General features: G+C 43.0%; 1 protein-coding gene across 1 annotated transcript in view; it reads right to left on the reverse strand.

Annotated features, from left to right (window-relative positions):
* Window positions 1–20,691, reverse strand: part of ATG2A (autophagy related 2A) — a 112,800-nt gene that overhangs the window by 41,912 nt on the left and 50,197 nt on the right. Inside the window, exons 25-28 of the mRNA XM_075837200.1 lie at window positions 11,636–11,728; window positions 10,555–10,625; window positions 9,516–9,592; window positions 972–1,142 (exon numbers count right to left, since the gene is read on the reverse strand). Of these exons, the coding sequence (XP_075693315.1) occupies window positions 972–1,142; window positions 9,516–9,592; window positions 10,555–10,625; window positions 11,636–11,728 (412 nt within the window). The remainder of the gene's footprint in view (window positions 1–971; window positions 1,143–9,515; window positions 9,593–10,554; window positions 10,626–11,635; window positions 11,729–20,691) is intronic.

A 20,691-nucleotide genomic window follows, 5' to 3' on the forward strand; every position in this document is an offset into this window, starting at 1 on the left:
TCTGTTCAGGATCCTCATGTTTTGGCCAAAGAGGAGAGCGGATATAAAGTGGTCCCAGCAGCAGGACACCCTGTGATAAGGTTATCACCGGAGGACCCTTCTACCAAAAAGGGATTATCCAAGGTTAACAACTCTTTTAATGTTCAGTCAGAAAGAGCCTCATTAAAGAACATTCTATGATCACTGAGACAGGAGTAAAGTTGCCCATACACATTTGGTGAACTATGGCTGAATGTGGCGATTTAGGTGGGAACAGCCGACCATCTAATGTGTATGGCCTGGTAGGTGTCAGGGGGAAAAATGGATAGAGCATGTTGGATTTCACCATGCCCGATCCTTTGTTCTCATGCCCGATCCTTTGTTCTCATGGTAGATATGCCACTGAGAGAGGTGTTTGGCAGTGGCTTATTCCCCTTTCCCCATTGAGTACACATGTATTCCCGGCCAAGTCAAGCGTGCATGCGTATGGGGAGTTGAGGAGGGATAGCTGTCGGACGCTCGAGCGTTCGACAGCTATCTAAGATGTATGGCCATTTTTAGACTACAATGATCTTTGTTCAGTTTTTGCTCCTGCAAAAACTGTTCGAGTAAGTGAATCCAATACTCTTAATTCATTTTCCTCATCATCCACATTCTCAAATTGTACTTCTCTTGGGGGCACATAATGGCCAAGTTCCCTCAGACCTCTGTCCCACAGGTCAACAGGCAAGTGATAGCCGCTGAAGTAAATTTTCTTAAATACTTTTTCAATATACAGTTGAATGCTACACAACTACCACTCTAAATATTACCATTAATAATTACTTTTAAGCTGTAATTTCTGACCAAACCGACTATATTAATCATGTAACGGAATGATCACAATTATATCTACATACAACATAATATAGTGAAGTATCTGTAATAAGTGATGAATCTTAGAATTCTAAACAAAAGGGATAAATACATGCCATTATTTAGAAAGTTGGTACCTGTAGTTTCTGTCCTGCAATCTCGGTGGGCGGCTCAGGTTTTGGAGGGCAGTGCAGATCTCCATTGTTCATCACATACTGGGTGAGGTTGGCAAGCATGGCACAGGAGTCTGCACATGTGTGAATGTGGAGGACGTTGTTAGAGCATCTCAGTTCAAAAAGAGGCTGAGCCTGGATGAAGAACAAAAAGAGATGGCACGATGACGGCAGAATAATATAGAACCAGTAAATAGTCAGACAGATGATAAAATAAGCACAAACTTTTGTGGGTTTGGGGGGATATCAAGAAGAAAATTAAGGTGATCTTGTGTCATTACATCAACTCCTGTCCACATACCCGATTAGGACATGAGGACATCATAAAGGAGGCCCCTGTTTTGTAACAGAAGCTTCTGCTCTGGCGGACTCAGCATGTCCATGCATCACATGGACAGTCATATATTTGAATGGTCATTATGTAAGATCTAATTTCCCTAGGAAGTCTGTGGCTGGTAGTGGCTTCCCGTCGCGAAAACTGCGATCTTCATGGGACAACTCATTTAAGGTTGACTTAAGCTTATAGAAGAATTTATAACTTGCAAGTTTACAAATAAGGAGGTGGAGAAGACAAATGGGGATGAAGGCAATAATAACATTTCATATATCTTGCTTAGTAGTTATTGTAGCTATATACACTTCATGTATTTGGCGGCAAGGTACTTCTACTCTGAGCAGAATGCATGGACATAAATGTGTTACGGACAGCATCAAACTCCATCTCTCCCAGCAAAATCGATGACAGATGACGCCTGCTGGGCAGAGATAGCACACAGCAGCCATCATGTTCTGCATCCGCGTCTGTTAGCACTATTGTGACTGTCACCTGTCAATAGTTTTGATGTTATGGCTGATTGGTGTATATTAGTACATCTACTAAACACTACGTTTTACAGTGCTCAGGGAAATGAAAAAGTTCAAGATAGAAACAAGATTTATATTTCAAATTCACATCTTTATAAAAACTTTAGGATCCCTGTTATTAGTCACATGCGTGCGCCGCATTTATAAAGTGCATGTAACAGTGTAGTGTTTTTTCTAAAGGTTTATTTGAATTTCCGTGGAATTTAAACCCGCACACATAATGCCTGGACCAAATTTACCCGCATCTGTGTGCCACCATTTGGAATTTGGCACGCACCTGACAATTAATTGTGCCATAATCAGCTATAAATGTGCCCTGTGGGGATCCAAATCACCATTCACATCAATGTGCGCACTTATCTTGCATTATTAAGGCCAGTTAGGATGTAGATTTTAATGTGAATTGTGATTTAAAAAAATCCAGAGACAAAAAGCACAAGTATATCACGATCTAACCAAACAGATTCCAGCTTGGACATGAACAATGAAATCTGACTAGTTGCCATTAAGCAACACAGAAATCTTTTGTTCCCTCTAATCTTTACGCACGAGACCCTCTGTAAAAAAAATACTCAACCAAAACAGTCTCAGAATCCAGCAAAAGTGACGTCTTAGGCCCCATTCACATCGCGTTTGTGCTATCTGCCGGGCGTATACCTTTTTAAACATTAAAAAATGTATTGAAACGTATAGCTCGGTATACACATAGACTATAATGGGTCAAACGTAGACCAAAATAGCATCTGTTTGTCATGGTTTACGTTGGGATACTGTTTTTTTTTTTTTTTTTAAGTACTGAAAAGCGTATTCTGCTACGCTATTCTGTACTTAAAAAAAAACCAAAACTTATACACGACAATGTTTTTTTAGCATTGAACTCAATGGACGACCTATGCAAAAGTAATGCTATACGTTTATATCCGTTTACATACAGTAAATCTATCAGTTTTTCTCTTTTTTTTCCATCAGTGTTCACTTTAAAAAAAAAAAACGTATACGTTTCTTAGGTAAAAAATGTACAGAAACGTATACCGATGTATGAGTATACGCATACGCTATAAAAAACAGACGTAAACATAAAATGGTACACGTTTGTACACATTTTCAATGGCCCATGTTTTTATTAAAAAAAACGTATAAAGTCGGCGGATAGCACAAACGCAACGTGAATGGGTCTTAGGCTTCGAGTCCAGTGAAGTAAGATTTTTTCAATGGTTTTCAAATTTTACAAATGTTATTTATCACTATTATCTTCATTATTATTATCATTTCCAGTTTTTATATTGTACTAAATAGTCTCCATCAAATGGCAACCAAATAATTAAAGAAATACATAAACAGTCATTATCTAATATAAAGTTAATATGTGAATGACTTTTTTTTTTACCCATTGGAGGGATTCCATAATAACCTGCAAGAATGTAAAAATGTTTAACCCATTAGTGACCGGCCCATCGTGTTTCTACGTCGGTCACTAACGGGCCTTATTCCGATGCCATAGACTTTTTACGTCGCGGCATCGGAATAAGTAAACAGAGCAGGGAGCTGTCAAATCTCCCTGCTCTGAGCTGCTAGAGGCAGCTGAGGGCTGGGAGCGTCCCTGCTCTGCCGTGTGAGATCCAGTGGCGGATTATCATTAGGGCGTTTCGGGCGGCCGCCCAGGGCCCAAGGCTCCCAGGTGGCCCATGACCGCCCGAACCCCCTCATGCCCAGTGGCGTCGCTAGCACCGGAGGGAGCCCCGGTGCCAGGACCGCACCTGTCAGGCGAGGGGAGCTTCGCTTCTACTTAGCAGCCGTGGTCTGTGCTGCTTTAGAAGCTCCCCCTACAGCCCCCCTTCCCTGCTCTAAACATCTCTCCTCTGCTGCTAGCTGTCGGGACATGGGGGAGGGGAGACTGTCGGCGGGCTCTGTGTCGTGCTGTGAGCAGGAGAAGAGCTGCAGTGAAGACATAAAAGGTAAGTGCATGTGTGTTTAATGTCCATATTCATGTATATTCATGTGTGTTTAATGTCCATATTCATGTATATTCATGTATGTTTAATGTCCATATTCATGTGTTTACAAGGTGTACTTTGTGTACTATGCATACTTTGTGTATAATGTGCGTACTTTGTGCATAATGTGCCTACTTTGTGCATAATGTGCCTACTTTGTGCATAATGTGCCTACTTTGTGCATAATGTGCCTACTTTGTGCATAATGTGCCTACTTTGTGCATAATGTGCCTACTTTGTGCATAATGTGCCTACTTTGTGCATAATGTGCCTACTTTGTGCATAATGTGCCTACTTTGTGCATAATGTGCCTACTTTGTGCATAATGTGCCTACTTTGTGCATAATGTGCCTACTTTGTGCATAATGTGCCTACTTTGTGCATAATGTGCCTACTTTGTGCATAATGTGCCTACTTTGTGCATAATGTGCCTACTTTGTGCATAATGTGCCTACTTTGTGCATAATGTGCCTACTTTGTGCATAATGTGCCTACTTTGTGCATAATGTGCCTACTTTGTGCATAATGTGCCTACTTTGTGCATAATGTGCCTACTTTGTGCATAATGTGCCTACTTTGTGCATAATGTGCCTACTTTGTGCATAATGTGCCTACTTTGTGCATAATGTGCCTACTTTGTGCATAATGTGCCTACTTTGTGCATAATGTGCCTACTTTGTGCATAATGTGCCTACTTTGTGCATAATGTGCCTACTTTGTGCATAATGTGCCTACTTTGTGCATAATGTGCCTACTTTGTGCATAATGTGCCTACTTTGTGCATAATGTGCCTACTTTGTGCATAATGTGCCTACTTTGTGCATAATGTGCGTACTTTGTGCATAATGTGCGTACTTTGTGCATAATGTGCGTACTTTGTGCATAATGTGCGTACTTTGTGCATAATGTGCGTACTTTGTGCATAATGTGCGTACTTTGTGCATAATGTGCGTACTTTGTGCATAATGTGCGTACTTTGTGCATAATGTGCGTACTTTGTGCATAATGTGCGTACTTTGTGCATAATGTGCGTACTTTGTGCATAATGTGCGTACTTTGTGCATAATGTGCGTACTTTGTGCATAATGTGCGTACTTTGTGCATAATGTGCGTACTTTGTGCATAATGTGCGTACTTTGTGCATAATGTGCGTACTTTGTGCATAATGTGCGTACTTTGTGCATAATGTGCGTACTTTGTGCATAATGTGCGTACTTTGTGCATAATGTGCGTACTTTGTGCATAATGTGCGTACTTTGTGCATAATGTGCGTACTTTGTGCATAATGTGCGTACTTTGTGCATAATGTGCGTACTTTGTGCATAATGTGCGTACTTTGTGTACTGTGCATGCTATGTGCATAATGTGCGTACTTTGTCACTTTGTCTGTGATAGAGATAGTGTATATATACATACATATGTATAGTGTGTGTGTGTGTGTGTATATATATATATATATATATATATATATATATATATATATATATATATATATATATATATATATATATATATATATATATTTCAGCAGAAATTCCGCTACAGAAAAAAAGCACCATTTCCTGTGGTTTTTACTGCAGTAAGTGGTGCGTATTTTGCTGCGTTTTTCTCAGTGTTGGGGGATGGTGACGTCTCCTCTGAAAAATTTAGCAGCAATTTAGTCACTTTCCGCAGCAGGAATTGACACGCTGCAGTACGAGAAATACGCACCACAGGACAAAATGACTGGTCGGAAATTTTACGCAGCGTCTGTATGAGGTTTGTTAAATCTCACTCACTTTGCCACTACTGTATTCTGTGTATTTTCCGGGCGGAAAATGCGCAGCAATTCCGTTAAGTGTGGACAAGCCCTAAAACCGTAGCAGCAGAGTAGATTAGATGTGAACCATTCTCTTCCACACGCTGCGTAAATGATAAGTGGGAAATAAAAAGCTGCAGTGCGGTTTTTTATTCCGCAGCATGTCAATTGTATTTACGTAAACGCTGCTCATTTGTTTCGGGTTTTCCCCATTTAACTCAATGGGGAGGTAAAACCTGTAACAGATAGCAGATGTTATGTAAAAACGCAATTTAGAAAAAATAAAAATTTTACACTTGCCCAGAATTCTGTTTCTTCGTCTGGGCCGGCCTCCTGGGATGACGTTTCACCCCATGTAACCGCTGCAGCCAATCACAGGCTGCAGCAGTCATATGGGATAAAATGTCATCCCAGGGCTGCAGCGGCGCTGTGTAGCACTATATACAAGAGGGGGAGCGCTGTGCGGCACTATATACAAGGGGGGGGAGCGCTGTGCGGCACTATATACAAGGGGGGGGGGAGCGCTGTGCGGCATTATATACAAGGGGGGGAGCGCTGTGTGGCACTATATACAAGGGGGGGAGCGCTGTGCGGCACTATATACAAGGGGGGGGAGCGCTGTGTGGCACTATATACAAGGGGAAGTGCCGTGTGATACTATCTATAGGGGGCTGTGTGACGCTCTCTACAGGGGGTTGTGTGACGCTCTCTACAGGGGTGTGTGACTCTATCTACAAGGGTGTGTGTGTGTGTGTGTGGCTTTATCTACAGGTGTGTGTGTGTGTGTGTGTGTGTCTCTATCTACAGGGGGTTGTGTGTGCGTGGCTTTATCTACAGGGGGTGTGTGTGTGTGTGTGTGGCTTTATCTACAGGGGGGTGTGTGTGGCTTTATCTAAAGGGTGTGTGTGTGTGTGTGTGTGGCTTTATCTACAGGGGGTGTGTGTGTGGCTTTATCTACAGGGGGGGTGTGTGTGGCGCTGTCTACATGGGGGGATGTGTCCCTGCACAGTGTGATACTGTCAGTATGTAGGGACACATCCCTGTGAAAGGGGAATCGTAACACCCATTTGTTAATGCTTGTGGAAAAAGGTAGTGTTAGCAATAGTTACGGCGCGGCAGGGTGGTGGTGAAGAAGGGGGGCCCAAGTTTGGGTAACAGCCCAGGGCCCATGGTCTTCTTAATTCGCCACTGGTGAGATCGATATTAGTATCGATCTCACCCGTTTAACCCCTCAGATGCGGTGCACAATAGCGTGCACCGCATCGGAGTGGTTTTGGAGAGAGGGAGGGAGCTCCCTCTCTCTCCCACCGACACCCGGCGATACGATCGCCGAGTGTTTGTGTCTCCAATGGCAGCCGGGGGCCTAATAAAGGTCTGCCTGGAGTGAATGCCTGCTAGATCATGCCGGAGGCATGACCTAGCAGATGCCTGTCCGTGTTAAACGGACAGGCAGTAATACACTGCAATACAAAAGTATTGCAGTGTATTATAAATGCGATCGCAGAATCGCATATTATAGTCCCCTAGTGGGACTAGTAAAAAAGTGAAAAAAAAGTTTAATAAAGTTAATTTAAAAAAAAAAATGTGAAAAAAAAATGAAAAACCCAGCTTTTCCCCTTACAAAATTCTTTACTATTAAAAAACCAAAATAAAGTAAAAAAGTTACACATATTTGGTATCGCCACGTCCGTAACGACCCCGACTATAAATCTATTACATTATTTAACCCGCACGGTGAACGCCGTAAAAAATGTAATAAAAAACTATGGAAAAATTGCTGTTTTCTGTGAATCCTGACTTTAAAAAAATGTGATAAAAAGTGATCAAAAAGTCGCATCTACTCCAAAATGGTACCAATAAAAACTACAAGTCTTCCCGCAAAAAAAAAGCCCTCATACAACCGCATCGGCGAAAAAATAAAAACGTTACGGCTCTTCAAATATGGAGACACAAAAACAAAATAATTTTGAAAAAAAAGCGTTTTTACTGTGTAAAAGTAGTAAAACATACAAAAACTATACAAATTTGGTATCTTTGCAATCGTAACAACCCGCTGAATAAAGTTAGTGTTATTTATATCACACGGTAAACGGCGTAGATTTAAGACGCGAAAAAGAGTGGCGAAATTTCTGTTTTTTTTCTATTTCCCACCAAATAAAAGTTAATAAAAGTTAATCAATAAATAATATGTCCCCCAAAATGGTGCTCTTAAAAAATACAACTTGTCCCGCAAAAAACAAGACCTTATACAGCTATGTCGACGCAAAAATAAAAAAGTTATAGCTCTTGGAATGCGACGATGGAAAAACTTCAAAAATGGCTTGGTCATTAAGGTCTAAAATAGGCTGGTCATTAAGGGGTTAAAACCCTGTATTGTCCTGCAGGAAGCGCAGACTTCTAAACTACAAGCTACTATATACAGCATACTATGTATATGCAGACCTGTCAGGTCTGTACCGAAATTGAAGGGGAGAAGGGTTAAAATATCCTGCAGTTTTGCAGATAGCTCCCATAATGACAGAGAATCATTTTCTAAGAGAATAAATGGAAGCATTTTCTCCTGGAATAGCTAGCGGAGCTGCCTTAATGCGCTACATGCTAGAAAGTGCTTAACCATGAATGACACCACTGAAAGCTCATTGTCGCCAATCTACACGAGTAGAGTTTATCATTTTGCTTGATCACCATATCTACCTGTTGGCCTGCCCTTAGAATGAGAGAATTTGGCCATTATTCTTTTATATTCGGCAAAAGCTAATCTAAAAACCTTACAAATAGATTCACCTAATGGCAGGAAAAAAGAGAACAAATTGCCCCATCGGGTGGAAAAAATACATAAATCACAATTTGCATGTATAGATTACTTGTGATGTGGTTTTCCTCTTTCTTAGCTATAATGCTCCGAACTAGAGATAAGCGAATTTTCCAAAATTCATTTCAGGGACAATTCGATTAGGGCAAAATAAATTTGCAGTGAATCGCTAGTGCCCAGATTGCCCTGTCTGACTCTCTGATGTCTTCTACAACTGTATCCACAGTCCTAGAAGACATCACAGTCAAACAGGACAATCGAGGCACTTGCCTATCCACCCATAAAAAAATATATATATATATTATAAATTTACATATACTCACCCTGTCCTGGTCTTCTGTAGCGGGGTTTCCCTTGCGGCCTCCTGAGGCGACGTTGTTTTGTCCTATGTGACCACAGCAAATCACAGGCTGCAATGGTCACATAGGATAAAAAAAACGGCATCTCAGGGGGCCGGCATCCTGAGATGTCATCGTGTTTACCAGGGGAGGTGGTGAGAATGGTATTTTTTTTAATCTCCTCTTCTCACTCATTTTTCTCAAATCTGCGGCTGCCTTTTTGACGATTTGTGAGTCGCAAGTCCCAAAAATTTCAGATTTCGGTGAATACGACATTTTTGTGAAATCTGCAACAAATTCGATTTGTGGCAAATCGGTTGGCTCATCTATACACCGCTACATCTCCACATCTCTGCTGCATAGTGGCTTTTTCCTGTATGCTCGTCTATTTCCTCCTCCCCCTCCTCTCTTTATCGTTTTCTAAGGGCAGATGTAACCCGAATTATTACGAGAACAGAGGGGGGGGGGGTGAAGAGGAGGAAAGGAAACGGATAAGGGGAGAAAGGTATTTTTCTCTAATGAGGTATATTACAAAGTTTCTTATCTCCACTTATACTACTTTTTCTGGAAAGTTGTTTTATAATTGGAGGTACACTTTAAGAGCACAAATTCTCTTTATCCTTCCGCTGTGTTAACAGTTTTGTCTGATAAAAAAAACAAAACTGAGCTTGGACCTCACGATTACAATAATCTGATTCATACCAGTTTGGATGATGAGTTTCCTTTCCATGTGGTGATGACCAGCTCTAAGAGATCCACATCCAGGACACAGACGTAATCTGTGGACAAGGAATTACAGACATGTAAGGACTGTATAGTAGTAGCATTTTTATATTCCCCTTTGTATAGTACCTACATATGCCACAGTGTTGTACAGAGTGTTTTAAAATATGAAGGAACTGGAAAAGTGAAGAGCAGAATTATTATAGCGAGGATATATATATATATATTTTTTTTATTTTATTTATTCATTTATAGGGCATTCAAGGTTACAGTTTTCCATCCAGCAGCAGACGTTCATCTAGAGACAATCTGGCTTGGTTTGTAGTTTCCTTTTTCCACAACCCCGGCCTTATGCTGCTCCTAGGGCCAGGTCTACATGCCTTCACCCATGCCTATTCCTTACTATGCTTGTGCTGTATTTGAGAACATGTTTTCTTTGTTATTTGATGTTAAATTACTCAATAAAAATGATTTGAACCATACAGACAAATCTGGTTAAAGCGGATCTCCAATTCCTTGAACCGGAGTTCTATTTTATCCTGCATGTAAGGTGGAGAGGACAAGCAGACTCCCGTGAATTAAACTTACTATTTCTTAATAAAATATAAAAATTAACCTGTGGTTAATGCTTCCAGTATTTTTGCCATCCTTCTCTATGGAGAATGGTAGTTAATGATGCTAAAATACTGTATGAAATATAAAAGTTACTGTAAATAAGGCCTAACACAGTGGAAACTGATTCAACTATTTTTTAAAAATAAGGAAATTACTGCCCTCTAGTGGATACATATCAATGTCCTAAGAATGACATTTATCACCTTTCCACCGCTGTGGACCCCCACTGATCAGAAGAATGAGGGGTCCCAAACCCACCGTTCCTCCTCACACCATCACCGCAAAGTGGAGGAGTTTGAATAGAGCAGTGGTCATGCATGCGTCTTGCTGCTCCTTTCAGTATCTCTATCATCTTGTAAGAAATGAATGATGATAGAGATATGTTATAGATATATTTTCATACCTTTCTTTAAATCCGTAAGCTCGGCTTCACATTTATCTGACAGGTAAAGAGCGGAGTCATCTAAAATAAACCTATAGAAAAAGTAGTAAGAACAGAAGAACATCAATTCTAAATGTAAGAAACCAGCAGTCTAAAAAGCAAGTGAGAAGCTAAAATAGGGGCATGGTTGCAAGTGAACGAGAATGTTGCAATTATCTGAGGCTAAAGGTCCCATTACCTGGCTCGATATGGGCCATGAGAACGGGCATCAATCAAGGAGGCAACCTTGTTTGCTCCTTTCACAAGGAGAAATGATCGGTTATGTATGGGGACAAGCGATTGTTACTACGATCAGGGAAATCAGGTTTACACAGGGAGATGTGCTGCATGATTGTTGCCCTGTTTACAAAGGGCAATGATCGGGAACAAGCGTTCGTATAAACGCTCATTTGCCCCATCATTGACCTCATGTAAAAGGGCCTTTAGAGACGGTGTTCTCAGACGACCTTTGAATTTAACAATGCACTATAACTGTAAAAATTTCTGCACTGAAAAATCTGTGGCAAATTGGCAAATCACAGTACAACACATGTAAATTAAAATAAATGTAAAAAATAAATAAATATCAAAACCTAGCAGCGGAAATACATAGCGCAGAATTTAGGGACTGCTGAGGATCTTCAAATTTCTTCTGGATTTTTGCTGTGGATTTCACCCTTTGCTATGCAATGCAGATTTTGTCACGGCTTTGTGGTCATATCCATGGTGGAAATGTCTCTACTTGTCGGACCCTACCCAAATTGTGTTTATTTGCAGAGCAGGAAAGATTCTGGTCTCACTGCTCCGCAACAGCTGTTAAGAACTATACATAAATTGATTTCTACAGGTTTTTCTATTCTCACCCAATAGAACGGTAAGAATAAAAATAAAGCAAAGGGGGTATTGAAAGGAATTGTATTTCATTATGACATTGACTAGGTATTATTGACAATGGATTAATTTCTGCTGTAAAAAAACACGAATCACCGTCAGAAACAGACAACACAACAATTGGGCTATACGCGGATATATGTGTAACATTGACGTTTTATGCGGGGCTCACCTGAGGAGGAAGGTTGAGGTGTCCACCACTATGTTGCTGGAGAGAGTAAACGTTTCTGCTGTAAGGAGGACTCTGACAGGGAGGTAGAGTGGTCTGACAAGAGAAGACATTAGAGATTTAGACATACGACTTCTTTTCAGTTTTTTCATTATTGCATCTCTTTATAATGTGGTGATATTAACTCATGTTAACGGCAGTAATATGGCTTTTCGTTGTGCAGAGCTGTAATACAGCACCCACAGAGGTGTATGGGGTCCTATTGTACCCTCCACATGCCTCCAATTTCATACAGAATACAGAGTTTGCGTGCGCCATCGCATGCTTTATTACGGATATTTTCCTCATGACAAGGATATATCCACAAATGAATGGATGCATTGCTATAGAAGACGAAGGCCTCATGCACATGGCCGTGCCAGTAACCAAGGGCTGTGATTGCGGGCGTGGCCGGCCACGGACAGCTGCCCTTTTTTTAGGCCCATGCTTCCATACAAAGTATTGGAGCATGGCCCATAAAAAGTAAAAGATAGGACATGTTCTATCTTTTGCGGTACACTTCTACGGCACGGACACCTATCTGTAGCGATTCGGAAAGGTGTCCACAGCCAATAGAACTGAATGGGTCCGTAATTGCGGACCGTATTAAGATCCGCAATTACTTAGACTTTTTAAGGTCGTGTGCATGGGGCCTAAGGAGTGCTCTGAACTAAAATCGGACTTCAGGATCTATTGATTTTCTGTAGCTCCCTTACTGCCATCCTACGTACTTCGTTTCAAGAATAATAATCGTCTGAGTTCCGCAAGACGATGGGGAAGTAGGACTATGGAGGGATCTCTCACACTATACTAATCTGACGTGTCAGCAACATTGTGGCACAAACGATAAACAAGTTTACTGATGCAACCTTCGTGTCTATACACACATTTCACAAGTGCCTAAGACATTGTGGCACATGTTTCAAACAACTTTATAGGGAGTGTGGCCTGAGTACAGAGCTGACCGGCCGCATTTCTGTGAGGCTCCATAGTCTTTGGGGTGTTTACCTCCATCCCTGCCGCTGCACCACCCCAAACCCCTCAGGAGCTGTACCGAGGGCATCAGAGGGTCATTTGGAACCGGAGGATACCAGACTTTCTTGGAGGTGAGCTAGCTGGCCGGTGCGGCCTACTGCACCATCTAAAGCCGCGGCCTAAATTTCTGGCGGCTGCCGGCACCGGAGCATCCCGCCACCATCCTGATAACTGTTGGGAGCTCTCACACCTAGCGACTGGGCCCCAGGGATTGCCCCTACACACCCAAGCATTCCTGCACCATTTTATAAATTGCGGCCTAGTCCGCGATCAGAACCCGCGGCCTAAATTTTTGGAGGCCGCTGAAAGTGGAGCCTCCCACCGCCATCCTGCTGATTACTGGGACTCTTACACCTAGCGACAGGGGCCCAGGGAGTATCGCTACCCACCCCAGCAGTCCTTGCAACGTTTACCATATTGCGGCCTAGTCTGCGATCTGAAGCCGCGGCCTAGATTTAAGGAAAGTGCGGGATCTGAGTCTCTTACCGCCATCCTGCTGCTTACTGGGGCTCCTATACCTAGTGACAGTAGTCCAGAGATTGTTTCTATACATTTCAGCAGTCACTACAGTATTTTTAAAGTTGCGGCCTAGTCCGCACACAGCAGCCGTGGCCTAAATTTGAGGAATTTGCCGATATAGGGGCCTCCCACTGCCGGCCTACTGCTAATTGGGACATATCTCTACATTTATAGCGGTCGCTACAAAATCTACTTCATTGAGCTGCTCCATGGAATTTATGGAATCTTTGTTCACTCTGCTCACTGCTCTTCCGCTAATGTGACTTGCCGCCCACTAACCCCTTTCATTGGGGAGTGCATTTGTGTGAGCTGCAGGACGGGATGATATCCCTATGAGCTCCACACCACCCAGGGAACAAGCAATACTGATTTTACTTGGAATGTAACTCGACTTCCTAATATTCTTTTTTGCATGAGCGCTATTACCAGAAGCCGCAAGAGGGTCTCCATGAATGTACCTAACACACCTAGCCAAACTATTCCTGAGATCTTTCGCTCCCAGAGGGTTTTGGGCAATATGCCAAATCCAGGATCACCCGCCTGTTCCTCTGACTCAGCAACCAAAGACTCTGCTCCTAAGAGCCCTTCTGCCTCATCCACAGAGGACCCCAATTCTGACCTATTCTCCAGAATTAAATTCTTGTTCAGAGAGGAATTGCAACAACCGGTGGCTTAATTTACCAAACAATTTCAGGATATGGCACAGCGAGTGTCTGATGTGGAGGATAAAGCGGATGAGCTGGTAGATGCTGTAGCAGAAGATCGCCAACGACTCGATGATCTTAAGTCTCAAAAACATCAGCTGGAACGCAAATTAGAAGACCTTGAAAATAGGTCCAGACGAGCCAACTTACGAATCAGGGGTCTCCCTGAAAACGTTAGAGCACTGCAAGAAACAGCTCTCACTGTGTTTAAAGCTCTCCTGCCGCAAACTGATGCATCGACCTTCTGCATCGATAGAATTCATCGTGCCCTTGCTAAACCCAGGAACCCGAATCTCCATCGAGATGTGGTGCTAAAGCTTCATTACCCTGAGGCCAGGGATATGATTCTGTCCGCTGCTAGACCACTATCTGCTCTCCCGGATTTGGACCCTACTGTGCGCATATATGCTGACCTAGCTCCGACCACCCTCGATAAGAGGCGTCATTTCAGACCTCTCATGCTTGCACTCCAAAAAGGCCAGATAAAATATAGATGGGGATTCCCCTTCTCCTTGGCGTTCCAGATAAATGCAAAGGACTTCCTGATAAAAACATATGCTGAAGGCGAGGCCATTCTACGTGCTGAAGGGATCCCTTCAGTGGATGAGGGCGGGCCCTCATCACTACCACAGCGGCCGATCAGAACATGGACTCGGAAGGGTCCGCCGGAGGGCAGAACCACTACAAATCGGCCAACACGCTAAGACTCTGGCAGTCCTGTAGTCGTCTAAGTTTTTCGGGATGGCTTAGTATTGCTTGGAATGTCATATACTCTGAATTTGTTGACTTCTTGTTTTATATTATATTGGTCTTCTGATGTAATATATTGCTCTTTTTTGAGTATGACCCTCCTTTTCTCAGGTACTTGCAATACGGTCTAATTCATATAGTAACCTTTACTCAGGGATTTGAACAGATAAGAATGTTTTCATTAATGCTTAGATACTTGCTTTTTATGCTTGATAGGTAATTTGTATAACCCAAGTATTTCCACTTTATTTCTTCCTTTTTTTTTTTTTTTTTACACAGTTTGTTCCCTGGAGTGGATCCAATGCTACTCCACCTGATTTTGTAAACCTTTGAGGTCGAACCGACTTTCCTGGTTGCAAAGTCTAACATTATGCTACTATGCATAATAACTTTTTTTTTCCAATTTGATTTTGTTGTACTAATGTACTTAAAGAGGCTCTGTCACCAGATTTTGCAACCCCTATCTGCTATTGCAGCAGATAGGCGCTGCAATGTAGATTACAGTAACGTTTTTATTTTTAAAAAACGAGCATTTTTGGCCAAGTTATGACCATTTTTGTAATTATGCAAATGAGGCTTGCAAAAGTCCAAGTGGGTGTGTTTAAAAGTAAAAGTCCAAGTGGGCGTGTATTATGTGCGTACATCGGGGCGTTTTTAATACTTTTACTAGCTGGGCGCTGTGAAGAGAAGTAACATCCTCTTCTCTTCAGAACGCCCAGCTTGTGACAGTGCAGATCTGTGACGTCACTCACAGGTCCTGCATCGTGACGGCCACATCGGCAGCAGAGGCTACAGTTGATTCTGCAGCAGCATCAGCGTTTGCAGGTAAGATCGACTTACCTGCAAACGCTGATGCTGCTGCAGAATCAACTGTAGCCTCTGGTGCCGATGTGGCCGTCACGATGCAGGACCTGTGAGTGACGTCACAGATCTGCACTGTCACAAGCTGGGCGTTCTGAAGAGAAGAGGATGATACTTCTCATCAGAACGCCCAGCTAGTAAAAGTATTAAGAACGCCCCGATGTACGCACATAATACACGCCCACTTGGACTTTTACTTTAAACACACCCACTTGGACTTTTGCAAGCCTCATTTGCATAACTACAAAAATGGTCATAACTTGGCCAAAAATGCTCGTTTTTTTAAAATAAAAACGTTACTGTAATCTACATTGCAGCGCCTATCTGCTGCAATAGCAGATAGGGGTTGCAAAATCTGGTGACAGAGCCTCTTTAAGTACTCATACTGTTTTGTTCATACTTTGTGGTTTTTTTGGTGTCCTTGGTGCGGAAGGCATGTTACAGCTTACCTCTCAAAGCACTCATGTGTAGGATCATAACTCATGTCAGGGGATTTAATTCACCTACTAAAAGACGTAAGGCATTTCTTAACTATGAAACACATAAACCAGATATCCTATGCCTCCAAGAGACGCATTTCACCTCTATGTCGCACCCAAAGTATTTCAATTCCAGATATCAAAGGGTTTATCTCTCTACATTCCAGTTCAAGTGTAGGGGTGTATCTATTTTATTTAGGAACTCATTCCCCATCAATGTTACAAATTCAGTTATAGATCCTCAAGGTCGATTCATTATATTGTTTGGCACAATTAATGGGATAACCGTATGTGTAGTTAATTCGTATGCTCCTAATGATTCTCCTATCCCGTTTTTCCTCTCCATATGTGAACGGCTCCTGTTATTAAGACTACACTAAACTCATTTGGTGTGGCGACTTCAATTTCATGTTAACGCCTTCTATTGATTCCACCACCCACAAACACAGGCATTACATGATATTTTTAACTCGCTTACATTGGTAGATACCTGGAGGGAACATAATCCCATAGTTCGGGGATATACATATTACTCAACTTCTCACAGACATCATTATAGACTGGATTGGATACTTACAAATGCGGTTTCTACACGGGACAAGTTATATTCGAGACATACACTTTGTGTTTGGTCAGACCATGACATGGTATAAACAGTTTTTGATGATACTAATAAGTCACCTCTGCAGTATACATGCCGTTTAAATGAATCACTTCTCACTAGACCGGAAATAGTCACTACTATTACTAAATCCCTTGAGGATTATTTTCATGATTATTCCACTTCGGAAGTCTCATCCGACATTGTTTGGTTAGCTCACAAACCTGTAATTCGAGGCTCATTTATTTCTCTGGCCTCTAGATTAAAAAGAGATCGTACCAAAGCACAAAAAGATCTTGAATATAAACTGGCGAAACTGAATATTGCATGTTCCAGGAACCCTTCCCGATATTTGTATAAGGCCCTGAATGATACCAAAACCACGTTGGACTCGGTACTAACACACCTGGCAGAAAAGGCACACTTTGAATACCATGGGCATCAGGGGTTCAATCCTTTCCGCGATCACTGCCCTCTATTCTTCTCCTACCGCTACTCTAAAAATTCCTTCTCGCCATCCTAGACCTGTTAAAATATTTAGGGGAACATGGCAGGGGTGCCCCCTCTCTCCTGCCTGGTTTGCGTTAGCAATGGAGCCGTTAGCTATAGCTATACGGAACAATGTTAATATTTCGGGAATGGAAATCGGCAGGAAACAATAGAAGTTAAATCTTTTTGCTGACGACCTATTGCTGACTCTTACTAAACCCTTACTCTCATTACCGAATTTAACTAGCCTTTTAGGTCAGTTTGGTCGCATATCAGGGCTGAAAACAAATCTCACTAAGTTGGAAATAATGTTTAGAAATATATCTGATGCGACCCAAAAACTAGTGAATCTGAACTTTGGATTTCAACACCGTGCGAATGACATTACTTATCTAGGGATTAAGTTAACAATGTCCTTATAATCCCTATATAAGGTCAACTACCCACCAATGTTGTCTTCCCTTAAAGGAACAGTGTCATCACAAATTATTTTTTTATATGTTAAAGATGTTAGTGCTTTATTAAAAACGTTTATATTCATTTGTGTGTTTGTGTTTTACTTTTTCTTATTTTTACACTTTTTCTTCCCTATGGGGGATGCCATTTTTTGTTCCATTTCTGTCTGTGTCGATTAACGACACATACAGACATGGAATACGGCAGCCACAGTCCCATAGGGACTGCGAACGGCTCCCGTCCCATTGACTTCAGTGTACGGCGTCTGTGTGGGAACTGCGCATGCGCCGCTCCCACACAGTCCAATTCGAAATTGGTGCCGTCCGGCGCCATTTTCCTGTGGACCGGAAGTCGCGGCCGGACAGTAATATTACTACTTCCGGTCGCGGCTTCCGGATTTGTGCACTTGGACCAGCGGCAGCAAACGGAGCGGACGGGCCGGAGGGAGCCGCGGCGGCAGGAGCAGGTAAGAGATTTCAATGTATGTTCGTGTTTGTGTGTGTTTACTACTGTATGTAAACCTACTACACTGTGCGTTAGCTCAAAAAATGGCGACACAGTGTAGGAGGTTACACCGTTCAAACCCCTCGTTTATCCCGGCACTAGCCAGGATAAAGGAGGGGGGGATGCTGAGAGCTCACTAGAGCGAGGGCTTTTAACCCAATGTTGCAATGCTGCAATTTTGGGAATAGCTCCATCTAGTGACCAAAAATGGGTAGTATTATAAATTAGAATTAATTTATAATATTTCCTGACTCGTGAAAAAAATAAAAAAAATTTGAACAATGTTTAATCACCCACACACTAAATGTTTAATTTAAAAAAAACAAACATGTTTTTCTGGCAACACATTCCCTTTAAGAGAGACTTAGAAAAATGGGATTCGACGTTTTTGTCATGGATTGGCCGCATACATTGTGTCCAAACGGTCACTTTATCGACACTGTTGTATTTATTTAGAACACTACCTATCCCAGTTCCTAAACAGGATATTGACGCTCTTCAAAAATCAATCGTTAGGTTTATATGGCGCTATAAACGTCCACGTATCTCAAGATCTGTCATGTATCTACACAAAACAAAGGGTGGGTTCTCTGTGCCTCATTTATGTAAGTATGATCAAGCTGCTAGACTCTCTGAATTGGCTAGCACCTCTCTGGACTAGTCTTGAAGCCCATTTAGTTTCCCCTATGATGTGGCCCACGTTAATTTGGACCTCTGCTCTATAGCCCAACAATTTCAGACAGGTAGCTCCATTTTCCTACTTTGACCTGGTGTTATGGAGGAGCGTTAGGTTTAAATTCGCTTTACAGGGTCGGCCTTCCCTACTAACGCCTATATTTTTTAATCCTGAATTTCCCCCAGCTTTAAACCCACACTCCTTTAGATGGTGGTTAGACAATAAACTGATCATCGTGAGAGACTTTATTATTAATGGCAAATTGATGACTCCTAATTATATCAATGTTCAGTTTTACCCACCATCTACTGAATTTTTCCGTACTCAACAGATTTAGCATTTTTTGAGAACAATCACCTCTGCCTCCCCTAAGCACCTATGGAATCTCTATGTCTTTTTAGAGCTAACATACCAGGATCATTGTCTTTTCTTTATTCTACTTTAAATTGTCCACCTACAGGAGGCAAATTGCCTTTCATGCTCAGGTGGGAGGAAGAGCTGGGGATATCACTTGATCATGAGCAATGGGGTTTTATTTGCACTACTGTAAGGGGAGTTTACAGGTCTCCCTCATGGAGACCTCTCTTAAGTTATTGCATAGAGTATATATGGCACCGACCAGAATACACACCATGTATCCTGACACATGCTTTAGAGCAGGGGTCTCAAGCACGCGGCCCGCATGCGGCCCTTGGGGCTGTCATCTGCGGCCCGCGGGACACAGAGCCGCTAGTATCGGCTCTGCTCCGAGACTCTGGAATTCCCTGACATCGCTGTCCACATATGAACAGCGATGTCTGGGGCTTCCCCAGAGCCGGAGTCCCGAGCAGAGCGCTGGTGTCGGCTCTGCTCCGGGACTCGTGGAATTCTCTGACATCGCTGCCTATATATGGACAGTGTGTCAGGGTCTTCCCCAGAGCCGGAGTCCCGAGCAGAGCGCTGGTGTCGGCTCTGCTCCGGGACTCTGTGGAATTCCCTGACATCGCTGTCCACATATGAACAGCGATGTCCACATATGAACAGCGATGTCCACATATGAACAGCGATGTCTGGGGCTTCCCCAGAGCCGGAGTCCCGAGCAGAGCGCTGGTGTCGGTTCTGCTCCGGGACTCTGTGGAATTCCCTGACATCGCTGTCCATATATGGACAGTGTGTCAAGGTCTTCCCCAGAGTGGAGTCCCGGGCAGAGCGCTATTATCGGCTCTGCTCCGGGACTCTGGGGAAGCCTCTGACATCGCTGTCCATACATCGACAATGATGTCAGGGGCTTCCCCAGAGCAGGAGTCCCAGTGATGTCAGGATCACAGCTGGAGTCCCAGGAAGAGCCTACTAGCCTCTACAGAGGGCACTGTGGCAGCCTCTACAGAGGGCACTGTGGCAGCCTCTACAGAGGGCACTGTGGCAGCCTCTACAGAGGGCACTGTGGCAGCCTCTACAGAGGGCACTGTGGCAGCCTCTACAGAGGGCACTGTGGCAGCCTCTACAGAGGGCACTGTGGCGTTATCTACAAGTGGGTGTGTGACAGTATCTGAAGAGGACACTGGCATTATCTAGGGGTGTGTTGCATTATCTACAGAGGGCACTGTGGCCTTATCTACAGAGGGCACTGTGGCCTTATCTACAGAGGGCACTGTGGCCTTATCTACAGAGGGCACTGTGGCCTTATCTACAGAGGGCACTGTGGCCTTATCTACAGAGGGCACTGTGGCCTTATCTACAGAGGGCACTGTGGCCTTATCTACAGAGGGCACTGTGGCCTTATCTACAGAGGGCACTGTGGCCTTATCTACAGAGGGCACTGTGGCCTTATCTACAGAGGGCACTGTGGCCTTATCTAGGGGTGTGTTGCATTATCCACAGAGGGCACTGCGGCAGCATCCACAGAGGGCACTGCGGCAGCATCCACAGAGGGCACTGCGGCAGCATCCACAGAGGGCACTGCGGCA

The sequence above is a fragment of the Rhinoderma darwinii genome, chromosome 9 (genome assembly GCF_050947455.1).
Source record: "Rhinoderma darwinii isolate aRhiDar2 chromosome 9, aRhiDar2.hap1, whole genome shotgun sequence".
Taxonomy (NCBI): domain Eukaryota; kingdom Metazoa; phylum Chordata; class Amphibia; order Anura; family Rhinodermatidae; genus Rhinoderma; species Rhinoderma darwinii.